Raw genomic sequence first — 27,948 nt, forward strand, 5'->3', positions numbered from 1 at the left:
TATGTATTCACACAGAGATCTACTGGATACAGCAAGCTGAGCAATCAACGCTGGCTGCCTAATGGTTTTTTCTCCCTTCCTCCAGCTTAGAAAATGGAGGCCAATACTGCTTGCTGTTGTCAGGACGAGCCTAGAGGGATACGTACATTCAGCAGGCCCAGTAGAAAAGTAGCCACCCATAAGTTCTCTGATTTTACAGCAGCCAGCACCCGTGGTTTATAAACTGGAGTAAAGCTTCATGTAGTTCGAGACTGAAGAAAAATCACACCAAAACCCTTTCACTCAAGAAACATTTTTAATTTCACTTTCTATTTTAACAGAAATACAATATGTTAGCAGCAAAAGAAGATTTCTCTTCTAACATTTCACAATACGTTAGTGTCCACATCTGCATTCTTCTATTAAGGCAATCTACATTAACTACAAATTAACTCTGAACACTAGGACAGTATTTCCAAATATGTACAAGCCACTGTAAAATAACTATTAATATAATCACCATAGGAAAAGAAAATATCCCAATACTAGTAAAAATGTAAACATTTTAAACTAATGTCTTTAACATCACAAAAGGTACTGTCTACCATTCCAAGACCAAATGAACACCTGAAGACATGAGGTATAATATAAAAAGTTACTAAAATAAGTCTTTATTCAGTCAATATTTCAAAAGTTGTTCATGTGCTGTGAAATTTATATTCAAGTTTGGACTAGCAATAGCTTTCAAGTTGTACCTCCTAGCAGAAGAGTGCAGGTTGACTATTGTCTCCACCTCACTTAAAGACATCAATCCCACTACTTAATTCTGCTTTTAAGCACCAATTAATTCATTCCAGCAGCAAACAAGCAGGTACAGTTTTTGGAGTGGGCCTGAAATTCCTCAGAGCAGTACCTAATCCCCCGTATCATTCAGCAGTAGCAGATGCCACCAGTGCCTTCCCCGTGCTACGCTGGGTAGTTTGAGCCGTTTGTTCTGGGTGCAGTGTCTCTGAACAAATGCTGTTTTCCCACAGACTCCACTGCCAGGCAGCAGCACCCCGACTTATGTGTGCAAACGTGCACAAGGGGCAGTGGGGCACAAGGGCTGGGAGAAGCCTCAGGACTCCTGCTGTCTTCCAAGCCTCATGCCAGCAGGAGGCTGGCTATACCATCTGTGTCTTTGTGAAATATTTCCTATTTCGGCATTGTTTATAGATGCTAATCAACTGACTCTTGCTTTTTGATCACTGATATTTGGAGTCATGCAATTAAAGCACCCTCATGATTGAATGCAACTGATAAGATGGCTTAATGAGTACCTTCTCTGTTAGTGCTCAGAAGCAGCAGTTAAACAGTTTCCACTACATCCCATAAGGAACAGGCTGCCTTCTACCTCTCCGCCTCTCAACTCCCCCTCACCTCCCCTTTGAAGGAGGAAGGCTAGCAGCTCCCCAGCCCCTCGCGCTACCAACAGACGGGCTTCAGCCACCGCCACGTCCTTAAAACCGTCCTTAAAAACTTGAGGAGTGAATCAGTGCAAAGTCTACAACATCACTGTACCGCACTGTGACGTAGCTGGCTTCCTTCTACTAGAGTGCTCCCGTACAAGCAATTTATTGGTCTTAATTCCTGTTTTGAATATTCATCCTCCTTATAGTCAGGAAAATTTGAGGGAAAAAAACAAAGAAAGAGTTCTAATTTCTGAACAAGCCTAAGCAATGATAAGGGACCAGGATCAGTAATAAAGTATTACAATCTGTCACTATACAGAAAAGCAAAAAAAAGTCCATTTTCCTCACAGATATATCTTCTGACTGTACTCCTAAAATTGTGCTGCGTTTATTACTAATATTTATGTTCTCTTGCATAGACAAAAGCCGTGTACAAATATATTTCCTACAACTGACTTTACTGTATAGCTAAGATCAACGTTTGCTGGTAACCTGCAGTTCTTATCAGCTAAACCAACTTGCTTAACAGAAGGGATATGAAGGCAATAATAAATGGCAATACAGAAGGGGAAGAAAAACCCAAAGACTAAGTCAGTAACAATAAATACTAAAACATGAAGTCAACTGATGCTTCATAATAGGGATTATATAGTGGTTGTTTAAAATAACAGAAACTACATTCAGTAGCAGAAGCCTTTCCAGCTGTAGGAGCCTGAATGTGCAATTAGTTAAACACGTCTCAACGCTGCCATGATGTTTCGCAGGCCCGTAAGAACAACACTGTTGCTCTGAAGCAGGATGAGCAGGGTAATTAAGGGCATCACTAGTTTGCATAGTGGTGATCAGGACAATATAGGGAACTGGCTCATTTGAGTCTAAGTTAAGGATAGATATAAAACGTCAATCAGCACAGCTTCATGGAGAATAGGTCTTGAACAACAGGTTGCATTTTACTCTGATACAGCAAGCTTGGCTTGCAAGGACACCTGCACTGAGGTGTTACCCCTAAGAACCCTAAGTCACCTACTGAAAGCCAGACCAACATGTAATGTTCGTTAAAATATCAGTACTAGATCAAATCAATATAGAATGTTATGTTGAAGACTGAAAACTAATTTCAAAATTAGTAGGGAATCGGCAAGAAGTATATTCAATTTCACTCAATTTTTAAAGGCACTGACAAAAAAGAATATGGAATTCTATGGCCTGTCTGTTTGCTTTTCCCCACCCCCCTACCTATGTCACTGATGTAATAAAAACTTATCACCTCTCTCTACAAACCTTGCCTTGCATTCAATTTTAAAAATCAATGATCTGGAAGAAACAGTAAAAATCACTTGCAATAAATTTGCAAAGGACATGCAGACTGCTGGAGTAGTAAAGAATGAGGACAGGTCACTTTACAGAGCAATCTGGATCACTTCATGAGCAGTATTTTAATGCTGGTAAAATACAGAGTATATTTCTAAAAAAAAATAAGGTAGGATAATAAGAGGATGATGTACTGCATTCTTAAAAAAGGACTCTGAAGAGGACTTGAGCCATAAAAGTCAGCATCCAAGGCAATGCTTCCACAAAAAAGGATAATACAATTTTTGAGGAAAGAGGGGAGGGAGATATTAATCAGAGTAAGAGGATCACGTTATGTCTCTATATAGTCCTGATGGATCACTATTGACATGTGGTATCTAATTCAGATGTCACACTTCAAAATATTTCAATATGTGAGAAGTACAGAGAAGAACAGGAAGATTAATTAGTCTTGGATAACGTTCATTGCCATAAGAAAGTTAAGGAATTCAGTACATCTCATCAGAGAAAAGGTTAAAAGGGACATAATCATGATTTATAACTACACACAAGCAATTAGAAAAGCTGATACTACCGAGATCAATATAAGCAATCAAATGCATAAAAAGACCAAAATAACTTAAGGTGGAGCTAGAAATGCAAATAGAAAATCAAGTGAAAAATGTACCTGGGGTAATTAACTATTGCAACAGGAGGTATGAGTGAATTCTCATCACTTGAAGACTTTAAATTAATATTAAATGCCTTCCTAAAATATGTATGTTCAGTTCAAAACAAAGCCACTGAATTTAATAGAGAAACTGCTCGTTGAAATTCAATGGCCTGTTGAATTTAAAAATAAATCCTCATTATGGTGCCTCCTTGCCTTATGTATTTATGAGATTTATTTTGAAATATAACAACAAAATGGAAGGAGGTTACCAAGAGAAAGGTATTCTTTCTTTCCAGAGCACAGTAACATTTAAGGCTAGATTTAAAGCTAAATAGTCTGCAGCTGCATTTTGGAAAATATGCTTCCCCCCCTCCCCCGTTTATTTTTCCTATTTCTCGTTCAGAGTTGCACAGTCCACTTAGTCGACTGTGTCTGATTTACATAATCATGCAGTTATTCTTCAGTTTTTCTGTTCCTATTTATAAACCATTCACAAACCATCCACTTAAGTAACAGCATGATTTATTGTAAGAATGATTATGGTTGTTTCAGAGGGAAAATGGAATGTGATTAAACAAAGAATGAACAAGGACATTCTAGAAACGAAGGGCTCTAATCCTGCAAAAGGAGTTGTAAATGAAACCTGCTTCTCAAGCCCCATCCCAAATAGCCAAGGAACTACTGAGGGAATTCAGCAGATACCTTTACAGCTATGCAGCCAAGAGCTTAGCAGAAGACAAAAACTAGATAAAACAAACCAACCATGCACACAATATCTTCTGGAGAAATGGTAAAGCTCCCAAAGCCACCTGCACTTTAGGAAAAAAAAAAAAAATTATTGAACTGTAGGTATACAGTTGCTTGATACGACTCTCTCGCCACAGGTCTGAATGCCAAAGCTCTAGAGGGAGATCTGCAAGCAGACCTTTGCTCTTGGATAGGTTCCAGCATCTGAAATAAACGCATCATCCAAGGAAAGGGCTGGATATTTAAGCTGTGGATTCCATATGCAATAGATGTTTTGCAGGTGCTACAGGAACCCTAATAACCCATCCTTCTTAAAGAAATGGTGAACAGTCTGATGGAAGAATATCAAAGTTCAATATTTTTACCTGAAGTACTTACTCTCTGCTATTTCAGAAAGAACGAGAGGTGAGAAAACCGTATTTGTTTACCAGTAACACCGCCACATTTACAAACCAGCTACCTACCAGGAAGAGCCAAGAGGCTCCACGAAGGAGAGACTATGCTACAGAGCCCCGTTTGTCAGAAAAAACAACTATAAAAATGAAATCCTGAGTAGCTCTTCATACACAGGACTGCTTTTAAACGTCCATGTTAGTCCAAAATAAGCAGCAGTGACAGATCACATTCTTGATTACACACAGATAATCCTGGTCCATTCACACAGCAGATGCACCAGCAAGAACTTAGGAGATCCCACGCTAAATTGATAGAACCACTTCAGAAATTCACGTGGACTTACAGAGCTGTTCAGAAGAGCACAATAACTTTTCATAGTACGTTATCTTACAAGCAGTGGTTCCCAAATAGAGAGAGATAAGAATATTTTAGGTGAAACCAAGCATGGAGCCCAAGAAAATCAGCTTTGCAAGATCTGTGCTGAATGTGTGTGAAATTCGCACTTGAACTAGTCTGAGGAGCTGCAGATGGACTAAGCGGGGGGACTGGTGGAAAGCAATGGTAACATCCCTGCTGCAGGGTCACTGAGTTACCCTGAACACTGCCGGTTTTTCAAGGGGAAAGTACTGAACCGCTCTTTTCAGAAGTAGCACCGTTATTTCAGATAGAGATAACTGCCCCCATTACTAGTGCAATTATTTAGATGTTAGCAATAATGAGTACAGCTGAGACTGCAGCTAGAAGTAGTGCCCTGGCTAAAAGAAAAAAAAAAACAAAACAAAACTTTAGCCTCAATACTTAGAAGCTATATGCTAAAATCTAGTTTTAGTCAAGAGTTATAGTAGAAGGCTGAGAAACTTAAAATTCCAGGGACTTTTCTAGGCTAATTATGATGTCTAGGGCTGCAACCATGATCTAGGGTCTAGCATTTCTGTGATGCATTTCTGTCTAGGGGTTGGTACTGGTTTGGTTTCAGACTCAGTCTTGTTAACCACTGAAATGGGATTCCTATGGTCAACTAAATTGCTTTTTCTACAAGGACCAATTTTGCGAGGAGCAGCAATGGGCGTATGCAACTGCTGCATTTTCATAGATAACTTTGAATCAAAGGGAGAACTAGTAGTAGATGTGCAGTCAGGCTTCTCCCAGTTTTCCTTGCCCAATTGCTCTGTATTCACCTGTGGTTTTGCACTGTATGGTGACTTATCAGAAGGAGGAGGCGGAGCTCTTCTTTTCTTTCCTTTGCTGTCATTAGTACTTGTAGTATCTCTTTTCGGGCTTAGATGCACGTTTTTCTGAACAACCATCTCATGAGATCCATCAAAGAGTGAAGCCCATAAGGAAGATGCAGACTCTTTTTGCTGGCTGAGCAGGAACTCACCATCACTCTCTTCGATTTTTCTTTGTATGATATCAGCTAAGCCCTCATGTTTCACTGGAGAATCAATGCCTGTAATTTTAAGGGACAGAAATTAACTCAGATTAAAACAATATCAATGATTTTACTGCTACCTATTTTGTTATTATTACTCAGAATACAAAACTGTATTAACTATGTCTTGTGAAATCTGGACTACTATTAAGAGTATTAATGGATGAAATGGAAGAGAATACATATGCTTTCAAAGAGAGAACTGAGGTGACAGGAGGGAACTGTTTCCGTGACAGCTGGCATTGAGACAACAGGGTAGGCATTGATATTTTTTTCCAAGTAAAAGCAGAAAAAACCCCTTACGACTAGGAAACCTGTATGTATTAGATATTAAACATATTTTGTTGTATAGTGCTTTGAAAATTTCGTTTCACAGAATGCCCATGAAAAAGTCTATGACTAAATATTCTTGTGCCTCCAGCCTGCAAAAGTGGGACATCTTCACATATATCATTTTTCTTTATGTGCTTTAGGACGGTCTTGCCCCATTTCTTACCCTCATATTGAGTTTTCTATGTATACTGCAGTTAATACTAGGCTCTAAAACAGCAGCAATCTTTTCTATTGCAGGCCACACGTTAATAATTTTCCAACACATTTTTAAACACAGGGTTTTACCTATTAATACTATAAATAAGGAGGAAAAAACCCTGGTATATTAAGAATGAAACAGAGTTTGTGTTCCGCTCCTCACTGATGTACTTGAGTATCAGTAGAATTATGCTACAGTGTTACCTTCATAAAACAACTGTGTAGTTTATTTACTGCGTTTCTGCTCTGCATTCATAGCTTAGATAGGACTCTCTTGACTGTTCAGTGCTCTGAAGCACTGTAACTCAATGACCCACATGGCATTTTGAGCATCTTCACAGTTCTAATCTCAAGCAGCAGGCAGTCAGGCATTTAGAGTTAGTTGTACAGTGTTTCTCAGCCAATACTGCATTGGACCCATTAAAACAAAGCGACCTACTTTTTCTAGTCTGTAAATATTATTTCTGTAATGAAACTATTAAAATAATCCTGCTGCATACCATTTTGCTCTATAAAAATAGAAGTCTCAAATACACGCTAGATAGATTTTCCAAGCATATTTTTCAACATCATTACCAAAGACCAAACAATTAGGTAAGTTTTGTTAGGTAAGCCTTTAAATAGCTTTAAGAACAGCAAATTAATTTCATGCAACTAGTTAAAGACATTATTGGTTTGCAGACCAGACTATTTTACCTTTACATTTCCTGAGCTTTATACTACTCTTACGATGAATGTTTATTTCTAGTGACAGCTTTTTTGAATGTGTTCAGGGCTCCCTAGTTATAGTCCAGATGGCAGATTTTTTGGCTCAAGGTATAAAAATCTATTCATTATTTGTGCTATTACAAATTCAGATTTAATATGAACTCCTTGGTATGCAATTATGTTGCTCTTTCATTGTCTGAATTGCCCTTGAAAAACTCAGTGTTTCAACATCAACACCAGAAGCCATCTGAATACAGACAATGTTGTTTCTGTTACCCTGCAACTTGAAAAGATAAATCCCACTTACTCATATCATGGTAGACGGAGGTCGCTTCTTTTGTCAAGAACAAAGGTGGTTTCCGTGGTGACATAATCTCAATTTTCATAAGTTCTTCACAACAATGTTTCCACTGGCCTGAGAGAGAAAAGACAACAATGACTGGAACTTAAACACTTCAGCTTGAAAAAAATTTGAAGTTATTAGGTTGTGTTAGGAAACTATCTCCAAGCGATGCTAAACAGTTAGCATTTACTTTTGTTTAGCAGGAATGTTCAGGATGCATTTGCATTTTCAGCTCTCACTCTCTTAGCACAAAGGTCATAAGCTACTACCTTTAATTTAAGCATCCCAGCAGTACTGTTATATTATGAAGGTTAAATATCATTTGTCTTCACATCCCCTAACACAGTCTAAATTCATAAAAAAAAACCCTAAAAAAAAAAAATAATTTAAGGTTAGGGAAGCTTCATGAAGTTATTGGGACAACCTCCAATATACTGCAGGCTGGATGATATACAACTATGTTACAATGTTATAGTAAAGGAACATTCTCTCTTTAATAGAGGATAACTTGCCTTTTATCCGTTAGCAGACAAGGAAACCTCTTTTCCTATTAATAGATTTTTGACCTTAAGGAAAACAAGACACAGTAAAATTACTTTGTTCATACCAATCATTCCAAGTTTTCTGAGCACATTAATTTTAAGAGAATTTTAGAACCAGGGAAGAAAAAAGGCATTTAAATGCCAAGTGACCCATTTTTTCTGAACCTAAGGAAAATGTCTCAAAAATCCATGGGTATTCTATCTATAATGAATAAGAAGTAGTTCTTTTACCCCACTCTACAGCTAATTTAAAGAGGATGCCCTAGTTTTTGCTTGGTGTGTTTCTTTAATTGATAGAGCCTTTTCTCATTGTAAATCAGAGCTAGAAAGGACTGAAATATGAACTACGATCCTGAGTTTCCGCAACCTCAATTCACTGATTTTATTGGTGTGGCCTCTGACTGAAGACTCGCATTTCATTAATTGACCTGGTTCTGTTTTCTGACCTAATAAAAATGACTATCAGGAACCAACTATACCTTGTCATTGACAGTACAATAACTGACAGTTGTTCCCTAATCTTAATAACCCTGAGAGTCAAACTATTAAAGCAGAGGAAAAAGACCAAGACAGATTAATCTATACAGTTCTTATAATGAATACCGGGTGTTAAACAAGCAACACAGTGTACTACTTCAACACCATTTCACTGTTTTACACCAATAAATGAGTTTCTTCTCTCACATAAGAGCAGTGTTGTTCCAGAGGTTAGTCAAAGGATCAGGGTATCAATTTATCATCTCTTTTATATCTTCTGTTAGAAAGCCTCAGATACAGCTTTTACCAGGTTCAAGTAAGCCAGTGTGTATTTGCATGACTGGACTGGAGCGTGGCTAGGTGAGCATATTCTCGTGTGACAAGGGGTACCAAAACCTGAGAATTACCAACAGAATCAAGTAATCCTTATTGCAACAAATTGCAATTTAATTTATCCATAATACTGCTGGAGCAAGGAAATCCCATACACATGTGCCTACTTGCAAGGGCTGGCTGAATCTACATCTGAGCCAGAGCCCCAAATGAATCCACTTCCCACTAGGGCTTCCACACCCAAAGATTTCATACTTGCAGAATCTCACAAAACCAAAACACCACTGGTAGGATGCCCAGGCAGAGGTGGACTCTTCCTGCTACAGTGGAGGAAGAGATGGTGAGAATTCAGCAGTCCTTAAAAGAAATTATCTAGAACGCTGCTAAAAGAGACCAAGTTCTTTTGAGCTCGATCGACATATTCTGCTTCTGGTTTACTGCAAAAAGCCAGACTGAACACATGGACTTTGGTTTAGTCAAATATTTGCCTTCCAACGGCTTAGACCACCACCCAACATTATCCCAAAGAACATTTTTCTTCTCATCGTTGCAAACAAAGGCTTATGAGGCAATTCCAATTCAAAGTGTTCAAAGATCCCTTTGATGTTACGTAACACTCCACTTGGAGGGCACGCTGCCAGCACTGCCTGCTTACTTACTCAGATCATAAAAGTGCTGCCAGAAAGCCTCCATCCACTTATGAAGTTCGTCCCTACTGTCAGTAGCAAAAAGTTGCGTCACAGCCTCTCCAGACATGGGGTTGATAACAGAGAAGTTATTAGTTCTTCTCTTGGAGTCCTTATCCACAGCTCGAATTCTGGTTTCCTAGAAACAACAAACTGGTAATGAGTTATTGCTTCAGCTCCACGCTGGTATCACCCTATGGCCAATGACAGCATAAGGGAGGTATCATTTGGCTTTTTATCTAATCCAGATTAATTTCCAATTAAAAAAAAAAAAAGGAACTAATGTCAAGAACTGCTTATAAAAATATTTTTTCATAAAACTATTAAAATGGCATAAAATATGAAAAATAAGGGAACGGAGCACAGTTATTGCAGTTCAGTTCTGAACTGCAGAATGCACATTCTATGTTTCCCCTCCCTCTGCCTTCACCAGCTCATCTCACACTGCTCATTCTTCTCCACAGTAGTCAAGTGAATAATCTAAAATAACACCAAGCAGCTCCTTTTCTCTGAACTCTTCAGCTGGACAACCACATTGTTACAGCTACTATTTAAGTCTCCTACTGTACTTCTGTGAGCCATTGTTTATGCAACGGCTTCTAAACTTGTATCTATTTTATGTTCATCTTAGTGTATCAGGACATTCAGGGTTCATACTATAGTGACAGGAAATTTAAAAAGAAACTTATCTAGTCCACATTTAAAAGAGCATTTGTAGCAGTTCTGCTAGAACAAGTTCCAGCATGACAAAACATTTTACTCTAATATAAAAAAAAAAAATCCTATTTGTCATCTCAAAATAGACATTTTAGTTTTGCCTTAATGAGGGACAGCTACACAGAAACAACTTAAAAAATATATGAGAAGTTTATCACGAGTCTATCAAATTTCTTCAGCTGATGTTAGAAAGGCTCTAGATTACACAGCGGCACTGTTACAGCCAAGGTTTCCCCTTCTGTTCCGGGATGTAGTTCAATTAATTTTTATCATCTAGACCAGATCCAGTGGTATTTTCATAGTATCTAGTTTCTTTGTTATGGCACTACTACAATTTAAAAAAGCACTTAGCCCTGAGTGAACGTGTGTGTAAAATACTGAAAGATTTTAGTAAAAGCTTAATAAAACACGACAAAAATTTCCAGAACACAACTGGTCAAGATTGCTGCTCATCACAACATGATGAGCAAATTAAAATAATTAACATTACTTTATTTACAAAAGTAAAAGCAGAAACCCTGGGAACATCTTTGCATATACTATTCAACCTGACTGAACAAGCAATGGCCTATTACGACACTGCTCATAAAAGGATTTTTGGCATACCCAGGAGAGAAGCATAATCCCAAATCCTGACGGGATGATGAGTTTCGGCGCCAGGGAGCCGGCCAGCACCCTACAGCTGGCCAGCCCCAGAGCCTGGCAGGACATGGGGTCACCCATGCAGCACCCTCCTGCTGCACAAGGGTGTCCCCCAGCACAGGGAGCGCCCCAGGTTTTGAAAGAAGCCAACAACCACCATCAGGTTGTGTTCAAACGTCTCCTGTTTGGATGGACAGTGAACCTGACCATAAAGGTGGCCTTGGGGCATTCCTCAACATGCAGTGGGGACAGATGAACCATCTTCCTTTTTACACGATTCAACCAAATGTCAAACATCTGCTAAAGATGTTAAACACACACCTACAGAAATTAAGTTTACACATGGGATCCCATGGGGCTAAGCCCAGTTCTGATACTCAGAAAAACAAAAATTGTTCTATAGAACATTTCCCAGATTTTAAATGCATTACTGAAGTAACCATTTGAAATACCAACAGCTGCTTGTAGCATATCTGATGGATATGCTCATTTAAATTCTTCTGTCTAAAAATAGGAGATGAAGTAATTCATCCATAAGTGCTCTATATCCCATTAACTCAGGTAACCATAGATACCAGCAAAAAAATTAAATCAAATAGATTAACATTTGACAGGTAAGAACTTCAAGCATACCATACACACAAGTTTATTTAATGATGTTTGCTGCAGGTTTTATCCCACAACTATGGTATTATTCAAAGGAGATAAATCCTCAAGCAACAATCTATATCTGATGCTTGAATATTTAAGGAGTGATACAAGATGTCATTACAGTAATAGGCTGATGAATTTACCAAGCTTGGGTGAATTACACTACATGCCCAGTTCCACTTAACAAAAAAATAAAATAAAAAACCTAACCAAAAAACCCCACACAAAACAACAACCAAAAATGTGTCTTAAGGTACCATGTTATAATAATGCTCAACCTTTCACAGTCTTATAGGCAACTGAACCAGCTCTGCTACAGCTATTGTAAAGACCAGAACCACCAGCGGATCAGAATAGGAAAAAAATGAGTTAAATCTTGAACTCAGATGACTCTTTTGGGAAGCTGAAGTCAGTCTTACATCCTACATGCAAAAGATTATTTTCTGAAGGTGGGGAAAGACTAAAAGGGAAAATGAGAGTTGGTTTGTTGTGGTGGGTTTTTTTTAATATGATGTAAATAACAAACCTTCCTCTATACTTTTTTGCCTCAAATCAAAAAATCTCTTTGCCTGATAATGCTTCTCTGGAAAGCTCATCTTTTAAGCTAAAAAGATAAAAAAAGAGAGAACTTTTTTTTATTGCTGAGGTACAATACTTTCCTGCTAAGCCAGTCCCAACACACTGAGGAACACTGGATATAAAGATCCTTTTAAGACATCAAAACAAATTCTTGAGAAAAATATTGAATAGCCTAAGATCCAGTTCTGTGTACCTATTTTAAGATTAAACAAACCAAATCACATACACAAACTTCCTTCATGTTTTTAGTACCAAAAAATAAACCAAGAAATAATAACACAACACTGGAAAAAAAAACATAATCTGTTCATGTGTTGGTTCTGCTGTAATGGTAACAATTTCCATGGGGTTTGTTTTAGGCAACCAGGGAAATATGGTTAAATTTAAAATTATGGCTTTCAAACACATTAATGCACAAGACCAAATTCACCAGATCAGCTACAAATATTTTCTTCCTTCATCTTCGTTGTTTTGTGAACTTGTATTAACATAACTTCCATGTGGCCACTGGATGGTAAGTACAACATGGAAGAGCAATATTAGGATTTCTATGCCATTTTAGCTATCTTCGGTGCAATGCAGCAGCTAAAAACCAGGAGAAGGAGATGGCATTATATGTCCAGCCAGCATTCTGTGGAGCACCAGGGAGCCATAAAGCATTGTTTCCAAACCACTCAATTTGAGCATGTGTGTTATTAGGTCCACCATGTGGAATCTGGGTACTAATCTGCTTCTCCAGCCCGCATCCACAATTTCTTTCAAGCAATTGCAGGACTAAATTGAGCAATGAGACAGGAGATACCAGGTATTTGGAGGCATTTTACTGGTCTGTGCTTTCCCAAAATATTTTCACATGTATGAAGGCTTGTCTGAGCCAACCAGTGGGACAAAGTCCTTACTACAGAGAACACAGATATGTTCAGGGCTGCTCTAGTTTCACCGCTGCTGAAGTTCCCTAACACACAGAGAGAATATTGCTCATATTGCTGGCTCCCTAAATGTTCACATGGTCAAGAACTCGTATCAATATCCTTCTGCTCCAAGTTCAAGGGTGAACTCCCTAGAAATACTACATGGCTCCCTTGAAGTTATGTTGCTGCAGCCATCTCTACATTTTCCAATGAATTTCTCTGCGTGACCTAGCCCAGAACAGATGTTCCAACACAAACTGTCATTCAAGGAAACAGTCTGCAGAAATGTCAGCTTCATTTTGCCCTTTCACACCTGCTACACTGTTTAGCAACCAGTCTATGAACCCTGAGCCCATGGCTGCACACACTTGATGTTCCTTGTCCTGTTCAATCCAACAATTAGCACAAACACAGAGAGAGCTCTGGGCTTGCTGCGCTACGTGGCACCAGAGCCAAGATTGCACTGGTAAAATACGCCAGGGAAGAAATCACAAGCCTACGTTAACTCAAACCAACGTCCCAGAATTCCTCAAGCTTCAGGCATACATGGCGCAAAAAAAAAAAAAGTTCTATACTCTACGACCAGGACACAACAGAATATGTATTCCAAATACTGAGCAACTAATGCGAACCAATGGCACACGCACCAATTTGCTAAGCTATCAGGTGTAGGCAAGGCCTTTATTATTCATTTCAAACTAAAGAAAAGTTGAAAAATTTTCAGGAACTGGCCCATAAGGAGTATTTCTTGTTCAAATTGGATTCCAGCAAATTTTCTTTGCTACAGAAAATATCATTTCTCTTTTCCTACTTCGTTGTGCAATATAATACGTTATAATCACATTTAGCCGGAACAATAATAATAGCACTTGCATAATAGGAACTGCAGAACCATTCTTGCTCAACAGTAGTAGCAGTGAAGTCATCTGAAGTTGAAGTAATGACTTTGCTGGTCTTAATGGCTTCTTCAAGTCTCGATTCAAAGGGAACAGGAAATAAGGCTATCATTGTGAATATTTTCCAGAGAGTTTCTCATAAATCCAGATGATTTCATTACTTTTCAGAAAGTATCTTTCAATTACACGTAAAGGATCAGCTTCACATTACAAATGAAAATGCCACATATGCAACCAGAAAAGATTTTAGTTAGAACGTCTAGAGTTGATGTTCAATCTCAACTTTCATTTTGAAATTGCTGTTTCTATAACAACACGTAGCAGACAAGCCCATATGATTAGTTTGCTTTCATTTAATCCGTAAGAGAAATTTCATAACAAAGAAATCAAAAAATATCTGCAGGCATTAAGTTATTTTCAAGAGAAACTGTTTAAATAGTAAAGTATCCAAATATGTTTAAATTGCAATTTTTTTCTAGTTTTAATTTAAATTGAAGAAGGATTCGCAGTCATTCTCCAGCAGTCTGACATTTTTGTAAAGTGGTATAAGATACATGATTTATGTACCTTCTACAGGGTAGCTTTAAGGATACTCTGCAAACATACAGACAGTCTCCCAGCAAAGGCTTATGAAGCTGGATTTTAGGTTCCAAGTGTATTGGTAACTTGGAGGAGCAAAATACCTTAGTAGAATATGGCTATTTTAAAAGGAAAAGCAAAACTAGGATAGAGACCAAACCAGAGACCTCCAAGGAAAGATATAAGATAGCCTGATAGATAATTTTTAAAAATATTAGTGTCACATTTTAGAATATGGATTTAGTCATTCTATAATTTACTGAAGTGTACCATTTTTTAACTGATATTGTGAACAGCTGGAAAACAGAATCATGGCAAAGGCTGACTAGTACAATTAGAAGTGGGAAGAGGGAAGCAAGTAAACCTGCTTAACTATGTATCACAGTCTAAACATTTACTTAACGCAAACGCATGAACAATTGGGGGAAAAATGACTTTGTTAAAAGATACAGCACAAGCAGAAAATTTTTTTAAATTAAGGAATCAATTTAAATCTTAACACACTAAAAAAGAAGTCCTAACAGAAACAGGTCACATTGTCATACCTAATTTAAATGTTTGGTTTATACACAAGTCTCACTCTAGGTAAGAATGCAGTCATATTTTCCAGAAAGTTTAAAGCCACCGAAAGCCAATATTGCTGTTGTAAGAAGCCATTCTGTATTAGCCTATGTCCCTACATATTCCCAATTGTAGTCTAGACCCTTTCTTGTACCATACAAGCATTTGTGTCGCCATGTAGTGAACTGGATAAGAGAATTTATTAAGAGGAACCACAGTTGAAGCCAACCCTCCTCCTGCCCCCAAAATGAGCTAATTTTAACCCACATCAGTTCCATTGTCCGATTCATCAGTCTGCTTCCCTAATGCCTGCCCTGGCATAAAGCAGCACAGCAGCCTGAACAAGCGACTGGACGGAAGGAATGCTTCTTTCAGAATTAGTGTTGGCATCAAGTATTCACAGTAGTACAGCAGCGGAATCCAGATTGACCTGTGCTTAACACAGTTTCCAAATGTGTCTATTTACTTACGTAAGACAAATCCAGCTATGTCAATTGCAAACAACGTTAAATTCCTCTGCTCATGCTTATGTGATATTAACTCTTGATGACTGGACCAAAACCAGTTTTTGAAAGCATCTGTTCACTCTAATGCTCGCCATTCTAGAAGGTCCTTCCAATGACATTCCTAAATTGAACACTTAAATATTACTTCAAATTAAATACTTTATGTTTCCTTAGCCAAATAGCAAGTAACATTTTAACTTTACATTTTAAATTCAGCCTTTCCAATCAGGGTATGAAAAGCAGCACTAATGTCATCCTAGAGACCAGAACTTCCAAAGTTATTGTGCCCTGTACAAAACCAGTATTAAGAAAAGCAGCTTATTTTAAGGCACTAAAATATTTTGAACAATTTTCCAGCTCTCCTCCTAATTAAGACTGTGGCCAAGTAACACACAACAACAACAAAGCTTTTGTGACAATTCCACCTTACTGAGGACAAAAGTCTACCAGAGCATTGCTAACAGACTGTAAGCAATACGTTGCCAAGGGCTGTCTTATGGAACTGTCATATAACAAGTTCTCACTTTTCCTAAAGAAAAACATCCTCCTTTTTACCTCTGTGTTAACCAGTTTAATGCAACAGAATGAACTTATGTCCACAGCTAAGAAATGTAATGTCCTTGCTAAAAACTTCAGTGACTGCAAATTTCACTGAAGCATATCCCACCCACATGCTATCTATAAAGCATTCTGCATACCAGCAGCTTAGGGCCCAAACGACTGTAGGTATGTCTTAAAACAAAAACAACCTCCCCCAAAATTAACAAACAAACAAAAAACCCAAGCAAAAAAACCCCCAAACCATACAACAAGTTTTACCTTGTTGATGGAAACTGTCAATGCTGGCTCCAGTTTAGCCTCAATTTCTTCTGGCGAGTAGTAACAAAAGAGCTTGCCACCTCTTAGTACGCAATACAGCCTCCTCCAGCTAGTTAGACTTCCTATCATTTGCTAAAGGGAAGAAATAGTCAGAAATTGCCAAACAAACTACAAATTAAGAGCATATTACAAGGTATACACAGATCAGCCCTATGTGATCACAACTCAGCCACACTGAATTCTTTCCTAAAACAAAGATTTTTCTGTTGCAGAACATTTAGAGTCACTGATTTTAGCAACACTTTGAATGTTGTTTGGTGTTTTGCAGTTTTCGCAGATTTATTGCCGTGTGACACTAACAATACAGAATCTGCTGGTTCACACAGAATGAAATCTAGAACTAGTGTCTACTGTAAGAAAGCAACCACCTTTATTAACTCAGTAATTACACAATAAGGGAAATAAGAGTATCTCACTTTGGAAATACACAGCACATTCAATAAATGTTGAGCAAAGACATTTGCCTAGAATTCTACTTTCTCAAATGAATTTTCTGAACAGCACTCATAAGCACATTATAGTTTCACCACCAGTTTAAAGCACTCCTGAAAAATGACCCAGCCCCTCTGGCCCTCCGCTATCACCTTCTCATTTGCCTAGTTGCGCAATGAACCAAAAGAGAGAAGTAAACTGAGTTCACATGAATCATTTTTGAAGGGATGAGTTTAAATATGGCTCGGTTCACCAATCAGATTCACCATGCTGTGATATGAACTCTTGTGCTAGCACAAGGATGAGAGCCACAGGATTATTAGGACTGCTGCTGTCAGGTACCAGCCTAAACCAATTCTGAAACAACTATACTGGATCTTTATGTAACAGCCTAAATAATTTTACTGATAAGCTTAGCCACAGAAGATACTGTTTGTAAACACAGCTGTGAGATAGAATTCTCCCCTTGCTCTAGGTAGAACAGGTGAAAAATAACAGTTCTCAAGAAACCACTTCAGGTAAAAGCAAATGTTTTTAACAATTGATTCTTAGTGACAGCTATTAACAGAAGAAGATGTAAACACAAGCAAGATCTTCTTACCTGTTGATTAAGAAATCCTGACATCATATCCCTAGCCATGCAGGAAGGCTGAGCAACTAAACGGCAACACATGTTTCCATACAGAGGGAGCCAAAAAGAGGATTCCTCTGGGGGAAAAGACCAGGCAAAAGACAGACAGACACTTAGTTCCAAATATTTGCCCTAAACATATAGTTTAGCTTTCTACATCCATTTTTACATTAATTTAATGAATGTAAATATTTTTTATATTTAAAGATATTTCATCCTGTAGGATTAGATGAAAACTGATTTTTAATTAAAAAAAAAAACTTACTGAAGACTAAAAAAAGAATTTCAAGTAAAAATGGAGATATTTTTCTGCAAGAACAAATTGTTCTTAAATAAAATATAGCTGTAAGTCTCATTTCACAGCTAGAGACATTTTAAAAGATAAGTATACTGGCCACCTCATCTATGTAGGACAACTGAGCCTGTCCCATCGTGGCACATTTACACATGAGCACTTTGCTTCAGATTGTTTTATTAAGGCTTAGAATTTCTATCTACTTCTGTCTTCAGTACTAGCAGAGCATTTAGGATTCCAAGGAGTTTCTAATGAATAGCAATATCCCTCCTTGCTCAGCTCTGCCATGTAACAGGCTCTCTCTTCTGTAATTAGAAGCAGGTAATACAACGTTCCATTGACATGACTCTGTCTTTGGTCATGTTTTAGAAATGCTCGTAATGAACCAAAATATCCAGGTATGTCATTTCTCACCAGACTAAGTTATGTAAATTAATGACAGAGAAAAGAATTTGAAGAAGAAAGAGTATAAAGTACTAATGAAGAAAGGCTTACAAATATCAAAGATACTCAGAATTATTCATCCAACCCTTCAAGAAACAAATGCCTCATAAATCTTCAAATCTGTACTTATTCAGAATTAATGAAGTGTAAAGAATGAAGTTCCCTTTGAGGTCAAGTTTACCCAAGTAAAAGATAAAGTTCCCAGAAGCTACAGTGAAAGTCCCATGTCTTAAGTTAACAATTAGAGGGTGGCTTATGGGAGGGGCTAACCTTTCAGAAAATAATGGACAAAGTACCAAAAACTGTACTCCTGCTACTTTAAACATTACCTTCAGTTGCAGAGCTGAAGTACAGTGACCAATGCAAATCACAAGCACACATGCTTAGGTCCTGTGTTAAATCTGGGCCTGAAACAACCTAGCCGAACTGAAGCTATTTTTCTACTTTCCTTCTGACTACAGAGGAAAAAGGCTGTTTTTCATTCTGATACTCTTCCTTGGTTGTGAGGAAGGAGAAATAATTTGTATATAGCTACGACTCACATAAGACTGAGATGCAAATGACAGAAGAAACTCCCAAAAGAATTAAATTTTCATCTGGACTTGAAATTTTACTCAACTTATAGTTTATTCAGCTGTGTACAGATGCCTGTTTTAGAGCCTTTAAATATTTTATTAAAGTTGTTCTATATTAAGTATCAAGAAAAATAATCTCTTTAAGCTCTTTAGTTTACAAGAGAGAGAAATGCAAAATGTTACTGGTTTTTTATTTCCTTAAATTGATACCATATGTACTTACCATTTCCTGTAATGGTAAGGTTGTGGGTCCTGAAACTGTCCTCAGCACTCTCCAGTCCCAAAGTGGTATATGCTAGCAAACTGTACTTTGCTCCTCTAAATGTGAAATAAAAGGCATATTTAAGACACTTCTGCTTCACGTTGCTCAGGTAGTAATTAAAGGGAGTCAGGACATGCCTGAGATAACACACTTGGGTACAAGGGAATGCCAAGGTGCAAGGCAGCACCTGTCATTGAACACAGATCGCCACCCCCCAACCTCTTCCCACAGAACTCCCATATCCGGGTTTTTCCTTGCAAATCCACAATTTCCAGGCCAACACCTCGAGGACCCATCAGGTGGCTCCTTCCATAGCCACCCCTCTTGGACCTGCCAGCCAGGGGGCTTCTGTGGTCCCTGTCCGTGAGCTGCGCTCATGCTTACTGCTGAGCCAGTAGCTGCTAAACCCAGGCATAAAGGCTGGGCTATCCAACATGCTAAAGCATCTGTCTCCTCTAGTCAGACACCAAGTAACTTTTAATAGTTTTACAGCTTTTATCGCTAGGCCTAAATCAACTAGATTTGGTAACAGGTTCAAAAATTGCTACAGTTAATAGAACAACTGATCACATAAACTTTATCTGAAAATACAGGTTAAAAATTAAAAGGCTTTATATACCGGTCTTTTGCTTTGCCTGAGTAGACTACACTTTATTAAACAGTTGTTTATAAATGTATTTTTTAATAGCATTTAATAGCTTGATTCTTCACATGCAGAAATCTGTGCAGAAATCCCACAGTCAGTTTTGTAACATAAAGGACTCTTATTGTGCTTACAGGTTTCAGAATATTATAACTTTGGTTTGGATTTTGCCTAGGGAAAAAAAAAGTCACATTTACAATTCAGCACAGTGCATGTGGAATGCAATTCTTGGAATAAACCAGTATAAATTTGGTACATGTTTAACCTTTTCCCCCAAATACTCTTCAGACCGAGTAACAGATTTACAGTCCAGCAATGCAGTAAGAATTCCACCTGGCTAATGGCAGTTTAAACAAAGTTCACAAGAAAACAAACCCCTCAAAATCACTAACTACTCTCCCTAACAGGATCTAGCAGAAGATCCTTAAAATAGCTTCAGTACAGCATAAAATAGCTTGGAGGTATAAAAGGTGGGAGGACACCACTGAACTAACATCACTAATATAGTTTTCTATCATAATATTTTTCAAATGTTATTTTTCCTAATAGCACAGTGGGACCATACTGTTTTAAAATCTTTGGCTCTGCAGAGGAACAAGGCAAATGCCTACCTAGTTCTAAACCTAATGAAAGAGGAGGAGGAAAAGTAGCAAGTTCATTAGCAGGGAGGTCTGTTACACATCTATCTTTAAGGAATAAAGAGAGAATTAAATATGATATAACATTCTGTGAAAAAAACCACTGCTGTGAAACATTTCAAGAGGGCAATCTGAACAAAAACTCATCAGGATTTGTATATATTCCCTGCTAGACTGTTCCCTAACAAAAGATTCTCCACTGATTATGTTTTGCCATTCAGTTGAGCAATACATTACCATTCTATTTAAACTGCACCAAAAAGTTCAGTTTCTTCTCACAGATAAAACTTCTGTGCTGATTTTTCAAGTTTTTTTTTTAAAGCATGACTAATTACCATAACAACCTTGCCAAAAAAAATAGCTACTTCACTTTAAAAATATGCTTCACAGTAACATTTTCATTCTAAAATATAACAGCCATTCCTTTCAGCCAGCTGCAATATAATTTAGAAAAGTTTTATCTGCAAATATTTTTCAAATTTAACTGGCTAATCAGGATTGTTGACTAGGTTTTCCTCTGCATTTCACAGAATTAGCTAACTGCCTTAAATGGTACTTTCTTTGTATAACAAAGAACAATCTGCTTGCTGCATCTCATTCAGTACTTTGCATATCTATAATATCTTTCCATGTAATAACTTTATTAAAAAAAAAAATCAGCTCATCTCCACAACATGCCTGTGGCAAAGGCTCGTTGTTAAATCTGTTTACTGATCAAGAGACAGAGGCACCAAAGTTGCCACACAGACACTGGCGTGGGAAGGTGTAACTCTATCACCCTTTCTATTGATGCATATTAATTAATACATCTCAGATTCCAGAATCTGTTCCTGAATATTAATCCCAACGTTAGAAACCCAAATCTTGGTTCACTCATCCAGATATATAGAGTCAAGGATTTGTGAGTCAAAAAAAAAAAAAATCTAACATGGTCAGCTTTCAATTAGATCTTAAATAATAGAAGGTTAAAACAAATATAACTTTCGGGTACTAAAAAGAATCCAACTGTAAAAGTAAGGCCATTAGATTAGACTATGTACTTCTAGCAAAATATCACTATGAATTTGTCAATTCAAACACAGGGCACTGAAGCCGTGCCTCCAGCCCAGTGGAGGACAATGCATAAAAGGCAAGAACAACAAGTCCATGTGTAGGCCAGTTCTGCAAGTGAATAAACATGCGCTTCAGGGAGTCTCTCCAATGATTTAGCCAAAGAGCAACCTAGTTACTCTGGAATTCAATAGTATAACTGCACTAAACATTTTCCTTCTATGACAAATGTAAAAAGAAAAAAAAAAAGCTAGAATAGAAAAATTAAGCAGGCAAAATACTGTATAGAAATGAAAAGAGAGACAGTATAACTGAAGTTAACCAGCCTAAGCAACCATTCACTTTGTCACTAAGCTTTTGCAAGAAGTTACAAGGCTGACAGTTTCCTCGCTAACCAGGGAGATTTCTAAGCCAAAAAGTTTGACACAGAGGGATCACAGAGTTTTTGGAAAATGGAGAACTTCACCCACGTGTGCTCTGAAAAGAAAAAGGCCTGTACAAATGAAATCTACAGGGAAAAGTTGTTCATATAATACAGCAAGTTCCCTTTTTTGTTGCAGTTTAATTTCACCTGCTGGACTGGTAAAACTGTCTGGGAATACTTGAAAGATCTCTTGTAATCTTGCAATCTCTTCCCCTTATAAGAGCTACATACCAAGGTCTTACTAATATAAATCCTAAGGGGAGCCTATAAAAAAAAAAATTGACAACTTATTTTCTACCTATAACAACCCATTTCTTTCCAAGAATCTTTTAATCACCTTGCAAAGCCATCATTAAACATTGTTCATTTAACTCTGTTACGAAAGTAACAGTCATTGTGAGATGATTATTTACAGTAGAAACAACAAACTTCAAGATGGAGGAAAGCAAAATACAATCACAACCGAGAAACCAAAAGCAAAACCCAAGGGAGGAGGCAGCTGTTTAGATTGTCTGCTGATGCATCTTCCTTAAAAGACACGGAATCTATAGTCAAGAGTATGGGCAGCAAATAAGCTCGTGGTTATATCTGAAGCAAACTGTATCTAATGATAGTATGTCATCACCAAACTGGAGCCTGTGGAAAGCACAGCCACCTGAGATACTACAGATTGAAAGATACATTGTCATTAGGTGGAACACACTGGAAAGTTAGTGATAATTTCCTCTGTGGATAAGATCTCTTGGATGTGTATTTTTGCTTGAAACAGTAATATCAATATACAGTAATATCAGTTTTAAAAAGAAACATTCAAGCATATTCTATCTTTGTCAAATCCAGGCAAATAGATATATGAAGCTAGACTAAGACTACACTCAACACTTGGCAAGAATTAAGCATTGATTCTTTACTGTTCGGCTGCCAAAAGAGAATAATTCCTTGAAAAAATTGCTTTCTAAAAAAAAGAATTAAATCAATCTTTTTAGTATTTACAATTTAGGTACTTGACTTGCTTAAATCCCAATGAAATTAAAGTAGGTGGGAAATATTAGTAGGCAGTTAACTTCATTAAAAAAATTGCATGAAAGACTTAAGATCGTTTTTAAAAGGAAACAGGTAAATTACTGGGAATAGCACTTATTTCTACGAACACTGAAAACCAGTAAGTCATTTTAAAATGTTCTGTGCTAAAGTCAATTAAGAAAATTCCTGTTGAGCAGCTTGTAACTGTAAAGTGCCTTTGACAGTCCACAGTTTTACACCAAAACAGCTCGGTCAGCTTCATTAGGGGAGAGGGTACCAGAGAGGTTTCTCCTCCCTACATACCACACCTGTTTATTTCACACAACTTGTGACTTTTAGACATGTCTACCTGTCTGTCAAATATGAGCAAAATCGGCTAGTTGCAAAAATTACACGGGGGAGTAAATGGGAAAGAGGAGAAGGAAAGGTAGATGGACAGAGGGACACAGACTGATCATACAAGCTTGATTTCCTCCAGAGATCAAACTACAAGTATTATAAAGTTTGCAAATAACAGTGGCTTTACCAGCTAGCTAGCCGTATAGCAGAAAAATAAAGCCCACTCGTGCATTTAAAGCTAGCTAGCCGTATAGCAGAAAAATAAAGCCTACTCGTGTGTTTAAAGCTCAGAACCAGGCCCCAAGGCTGAGCGACGTGGTTGGAATTCACACCTACTTTCTCATTTCCTACTTAAAATGTAAATTTTTTTTCACTTGGTTAAGTACAGAAATAATCACTTTCTTGGCAGTTTTCCAAAAATTCACAATATATTTGGCTTATTTCTATTTTAAAAATGATAAAACCAGAATATCAACATATATGGCTTACTGGATGACTGGGTCAGCAGGCAAAAGGGATTCAGTGCCGTCTTCTTCCAGTGTAGCTTTGAGTTTCTTCCCTGTAGCTTTGCTGAGGGATGTTTTAAGCTTCTTTGCTAGTTTCTTAGGAGTGTTTGTTACATATAAAGACTCCTCTGTACAGCAACTATACACTTCAACCTTCACCTGGAAATCTGGTCTTGCTTCATCACTGAAGGGGGGGAGGAGAAAATTTCAGAGCATTTGTTAATAAACCGAACATACAGTATATAATAATATATATAGTAGCAGCTGCCACTATATATATTAAATAACATATTTCTAATCAAGAGAAGGAATGCCGTAAGATTCAGGCGAAGACATACATTAATATGGAATTAAAGACTAGAGTACACAGCAGTAACTTAGTGTTGAAGTCATGAGATGAATGTTATAATTAAACCATAAACAATTGCAAACAGGAAATTCAACGTTTAGGTTAAAAACTGAAAAAAAACCCCCATGTTATGGAAATACACAGGCAAGACATTCAAACACACTTAAATCTGCCCTCTACTGTTACACAAAAATCACATGATTGAAAACCTATTCATGCCTATGGTCCTAAATCAGATTGAACTGTTTTAAAGATATCTTAGTCACACCCCATCCCCTTCACATTACTGAAAAAATCCTCTCTTGCTTACAACCAACAAAATTTGTCATTCATAACTACCTACTGCTGCGTTCTGCTGTCCACAGCCAATGCTTCTTCTGTTTTCAGTTCTACCCATTCTCTTGTTCTCAGGCTTAGTCATCAAACCAGAAACCTAACCTCATCTTTCAGGTACAAAGCATGTCATTACACACATGCCCATAACAAAATCATCCAAAGGCTTTTATAAAAAGTCTTTCTTTATCTTGGGGGACACAAGGCAAGTTAGAGTGACTTTTCTGCTTTTGTTGCAGTATTTCACAGAAAACTATAATGGTCAAGTCTCATATCTTTGAAGAAGCAGATTTAAATCTTTGCCCCCACTCTTAACTTGAACAGGGGTTTAAGAGAGTTTAAAATCTGATTTAATGATCCACTGTCTCTCAACCACTCAGATTTCAGGATCTTGATTTAAAGTTTTCAGTAGTTCTAGCCTTCCAATCAGTCTTCCTCAGGAGACTGAATCTAAATTGCTAATATGAAAAATAAAGCGGGGTGGGGGGAGAGGAAGTTAAGTGCCTCTCAGGATTCTCTCAAAAATTATAAAGCAACAAAAAAGTACATGAGAACACCTTTCTACTCTTTTCCAGCTTACTTTTAAAGACAAGTGAATAATTTCCTGTCTAGTATTCTTGAACTCTAAGGACTACGGCTGTAGCACATGCTTATATAGGTGTAACAGAATGTGATGTGTAGAAAGAGACCGTAGCCTGCTGTACAGAATAATACTGCTATACCAGAATAACACTGGGTGCAACATTCATGCCTATACTTTCATAATGCTTTCAGGTTTCAGTATAAATTTAATTCTGTCTTTGAGGTACAAGTTTGTTTATCTCTTTATATAAAATAAAAATGCTTCAGCATGGCAAAATTGAAAAGAAGTACAGTTCAAGTGGCACATCTACAACCAGCATCATTATGAACATAAAACCCAACCTTCCAGAGGTGGGGATCCACCATCCACTGAAATTAGCAGGACCTCTACTGATTCCTTTGCCCACAGAAAAGCTCAGTGGACCTCAGCCAATCTTATTCATAATCATATGCCCTTTCAAAAGAAAACAGCAATATTTGTACTTCATTCCACAGAAATAAGTTATACTCACAATATGGTTACATTTTCAAAACAGATATCTGTTATTGCTTTATCCACAATAGCCACCTCTGTATCAAAAACCTCAGCTCCCATTCTGAACAAACAAAAAACTGCATAGCGCTGTGATTCTGGAGAGAGCCAAAGAAATGTTTTATTAGCCATATTACACATCACAATACTAAATGCTTCCAGTAAACAAAACTAGAAGAAATGGTAATTCAGACCTCTAAGGAATTGTCCTCAAATTCTTCTCACCATAAATTTTCGTCATAGGATTTTATGATAATTGAACTATCAAAGCTGCTATATAGGTACAACAACATTCACAGAGGGAAAAATTTCTCCCTCTGCTTTTTTTTTTTTTTCTCCTGATAATCAGGGGTAGTTTGTGCTAGCAACTTCAGAAACGTTAATAAAAATATAATTTTGTTTAATAAAACTGATTTTAAGCAAAAAACCCCTAACATTTGATCCAAAGCCTGTATCATTTTATGAATGTACTATATAGGATTAGACTATTTTGCCACGCTTAGCCCCTCTGACCCTATTGAAAATCAAAGTGAAATCAATGCCAGGTGACAGCTGGAACAGATTTAGGGTTAATCTCCATGGCACACCAAAATGCATGTACTTGAAGACTATCCAATAATACACTCAACACCAACAGACAACTTTCATTTAAATTTCTCACTGGAAACAGCCTCCAATATACTGTCTCAAGTGAAGATGAGACATAGAACAACATGTTTAATCAGAAGTTTCTCAGCTAATCCATTTAATAACAACACTTTCCTGTTGCTTCCTCTGGAACTTCTGCTCATGAGGACTTTTTTGAGACCAGGGTTTAAACACACAGAACCACAGGACTTTGAACTAACTCAACTTGCTACAACCAACAACTTAAAGTTAAGAGGAACTACACAACAAACAGTAAAATATGGAGCTACTGAAAGGTCAAAGAAGGGGTTGAAAGGAGTATGGACTTCCCCATCCAGTTTTAAATTTAGAGGCATAATCAATTGCTTATCACAGTAGTTCATTACATCTTACATACTTTCTTTATTGCTGAAGTGATCAAAGCCTTTCCACATTAATGGTATTCGAATATCTAAAGGGAAAAAAAAAGGTAGGGAAATTAAATTATAGCCAATACTGTAGATCTGTGATCAAAACAAATTACAAAAAAGTTTCTTGTTTCTATTCCTGGTGTTCTGGACGTAACAGGACCTTCTACCCAAAAAACAGCATAACTATTTCAATTTTATTATCCATGTCAAAAGAAAATTCATCAATTAGTTCAACTTGAAGTGTCATTTTCTTTTAGAAATTATGCTAGGATAAAGAATATTTTAAATCTCATTTGACAGTACCTGAAATAACATTTCAGAGTGGCTGTGTAAGATGGTTCTGAGAGGTATTCTCAGAATTCAGAGGTTCTGAGCCCATTATTATGCATAGATGTAAACTGAAACTCTGCTTGCCTTGTGCTAGAAACCACTCACCCAACTGCAAGAAGAAAAACTTCCTGTTTTAATGGAAAGATTAGGATACTTATACTGCAAACACTTAAGTCTTGTTTTGCTAACCACAGAGAAAATATCACTTGTAATCACATTCCCAGTTAGAATTGTCGTAGTTGGCATAAAAAGAGTTTAGAAATCTTTTTTTTTTTAACTCAAATATCCTTCCACTTCAGAACCACAGTAGAGAAGCAATTACAGAACCATTACTTTAAGTCATGCCTGTTTTAATTTTTCCTCCAGTTTTGAGGACTTGGGTTTAGACATAATGTTTCTTATTAGTCCCTTGTAAAAAGACAAATGCAGTGGGGGCTTTATAAACCCAAAGTTGGTTTCTTAAGTACAACACAGTGTTGTTTAAAAGTATATGCAATATATTAAGTGACACATGATGGCAGCAGTGAACAGCACTAGCTCAATTGTCTTTGGATAAAAATCTTCAATATTGTTATAAAGGAGCATTGCTGACTCCAGTGTTGATCTTCATATGAGGCTGACGGAACAATCCACATACAGTATACTAAGATGCAAAACCCCAGTGGTATCTTGGCAACAGATTGTCACGTATTCCTACAGGGTTTTACCCACAAAACTTCTTGTTAAGTGAAATGGCATACAGTCACTCCATTTCAGAATTTAAATTTAATTTTTTCATTTAACATAAGTTGTTTTTTATTATATTATGGGACATCTTACTATACATGCTATTTCAATTCTGAAACTTGCAAATTCATCTATTTTTAAGTGTTCATGAAAACTCATGAATTTTCATCAGCAAACTGCCAGTACACAGCTTTAGACTGCTACGACTCCCTAAAAATCAATACATCACCACGTTCTGAAACTGCCTTTCACTTCTAAAGATGCATTTGCCTAGTAAGCATTTCTAAA

The 27,948-nt window shown here is 37.3% G+C and overlaps 1 protein-coding gene across 2 annotated transcripts in view; it reads right to left on the reverse strand.

Annotated features, from left to right (window-relative positions):
• Nucleotides 1-289: 289 nt before the first annotated feature.
• Nucleotides 290-27,948, reverse strand: part of RTKN2 (rhotekin 2) — a 37,213-nt gene continuing 9,554 nt past the window's right edge. For both annotated transcript variants that reach the window (XM_054831998.1, XM_054831997.1), the window contains exons 4-12: nt 26,592-26,645; nt 25,548-25,665; nt 23,755-23,955; nt 19,110-19,204; nt 17,543-17,649; nt 16,450-16,581; nt 9,562-9,727; nt 7,515-7,622; nt 290-5,986 (exon numbers count right to left, since the gene is read on the reverse strand). In XM_054831998.1, the coding sequence (XP_054687973.1) occupies nt 5,433-5,986; nt 7,515-7,622; nt 9,562-9,727; nt 16,450-16,581; nt 17,543-17,649; nt 19,110-19,204; nt 23,755-23,955; nt 25,548-25,665; nt 26,592-26,645 (1,535 nt within the window). In that variant the 3' untranslated portion in view covers nt 290-5,432. The remainder of the gene's footprint in view (nt 5,987-7,514; nt 7,623-9,561; nt 9,728-16,449; nt 16,582-17,542; nt 17,650-19,109; nt 19,205-23,754; nt 23,956-25,547; nt 25,666-26,591; nt 26,646-27,948) is intronic.

The sequence above is a fragment of the Grus americana genome, chromosome 7, assembly GCF_028858705.1.
Source record: "Grus americana isolate bGruAme1 chromosome 7, bGruAme1.mat, whole genome shotgun sequence".
Classification (NCBI taxonomy): domain Eukaryota; kingdom Metazoa; phylum Chordata; class Aves; order Gruiformes; family Gruidae; genus Grus; species Grus americana.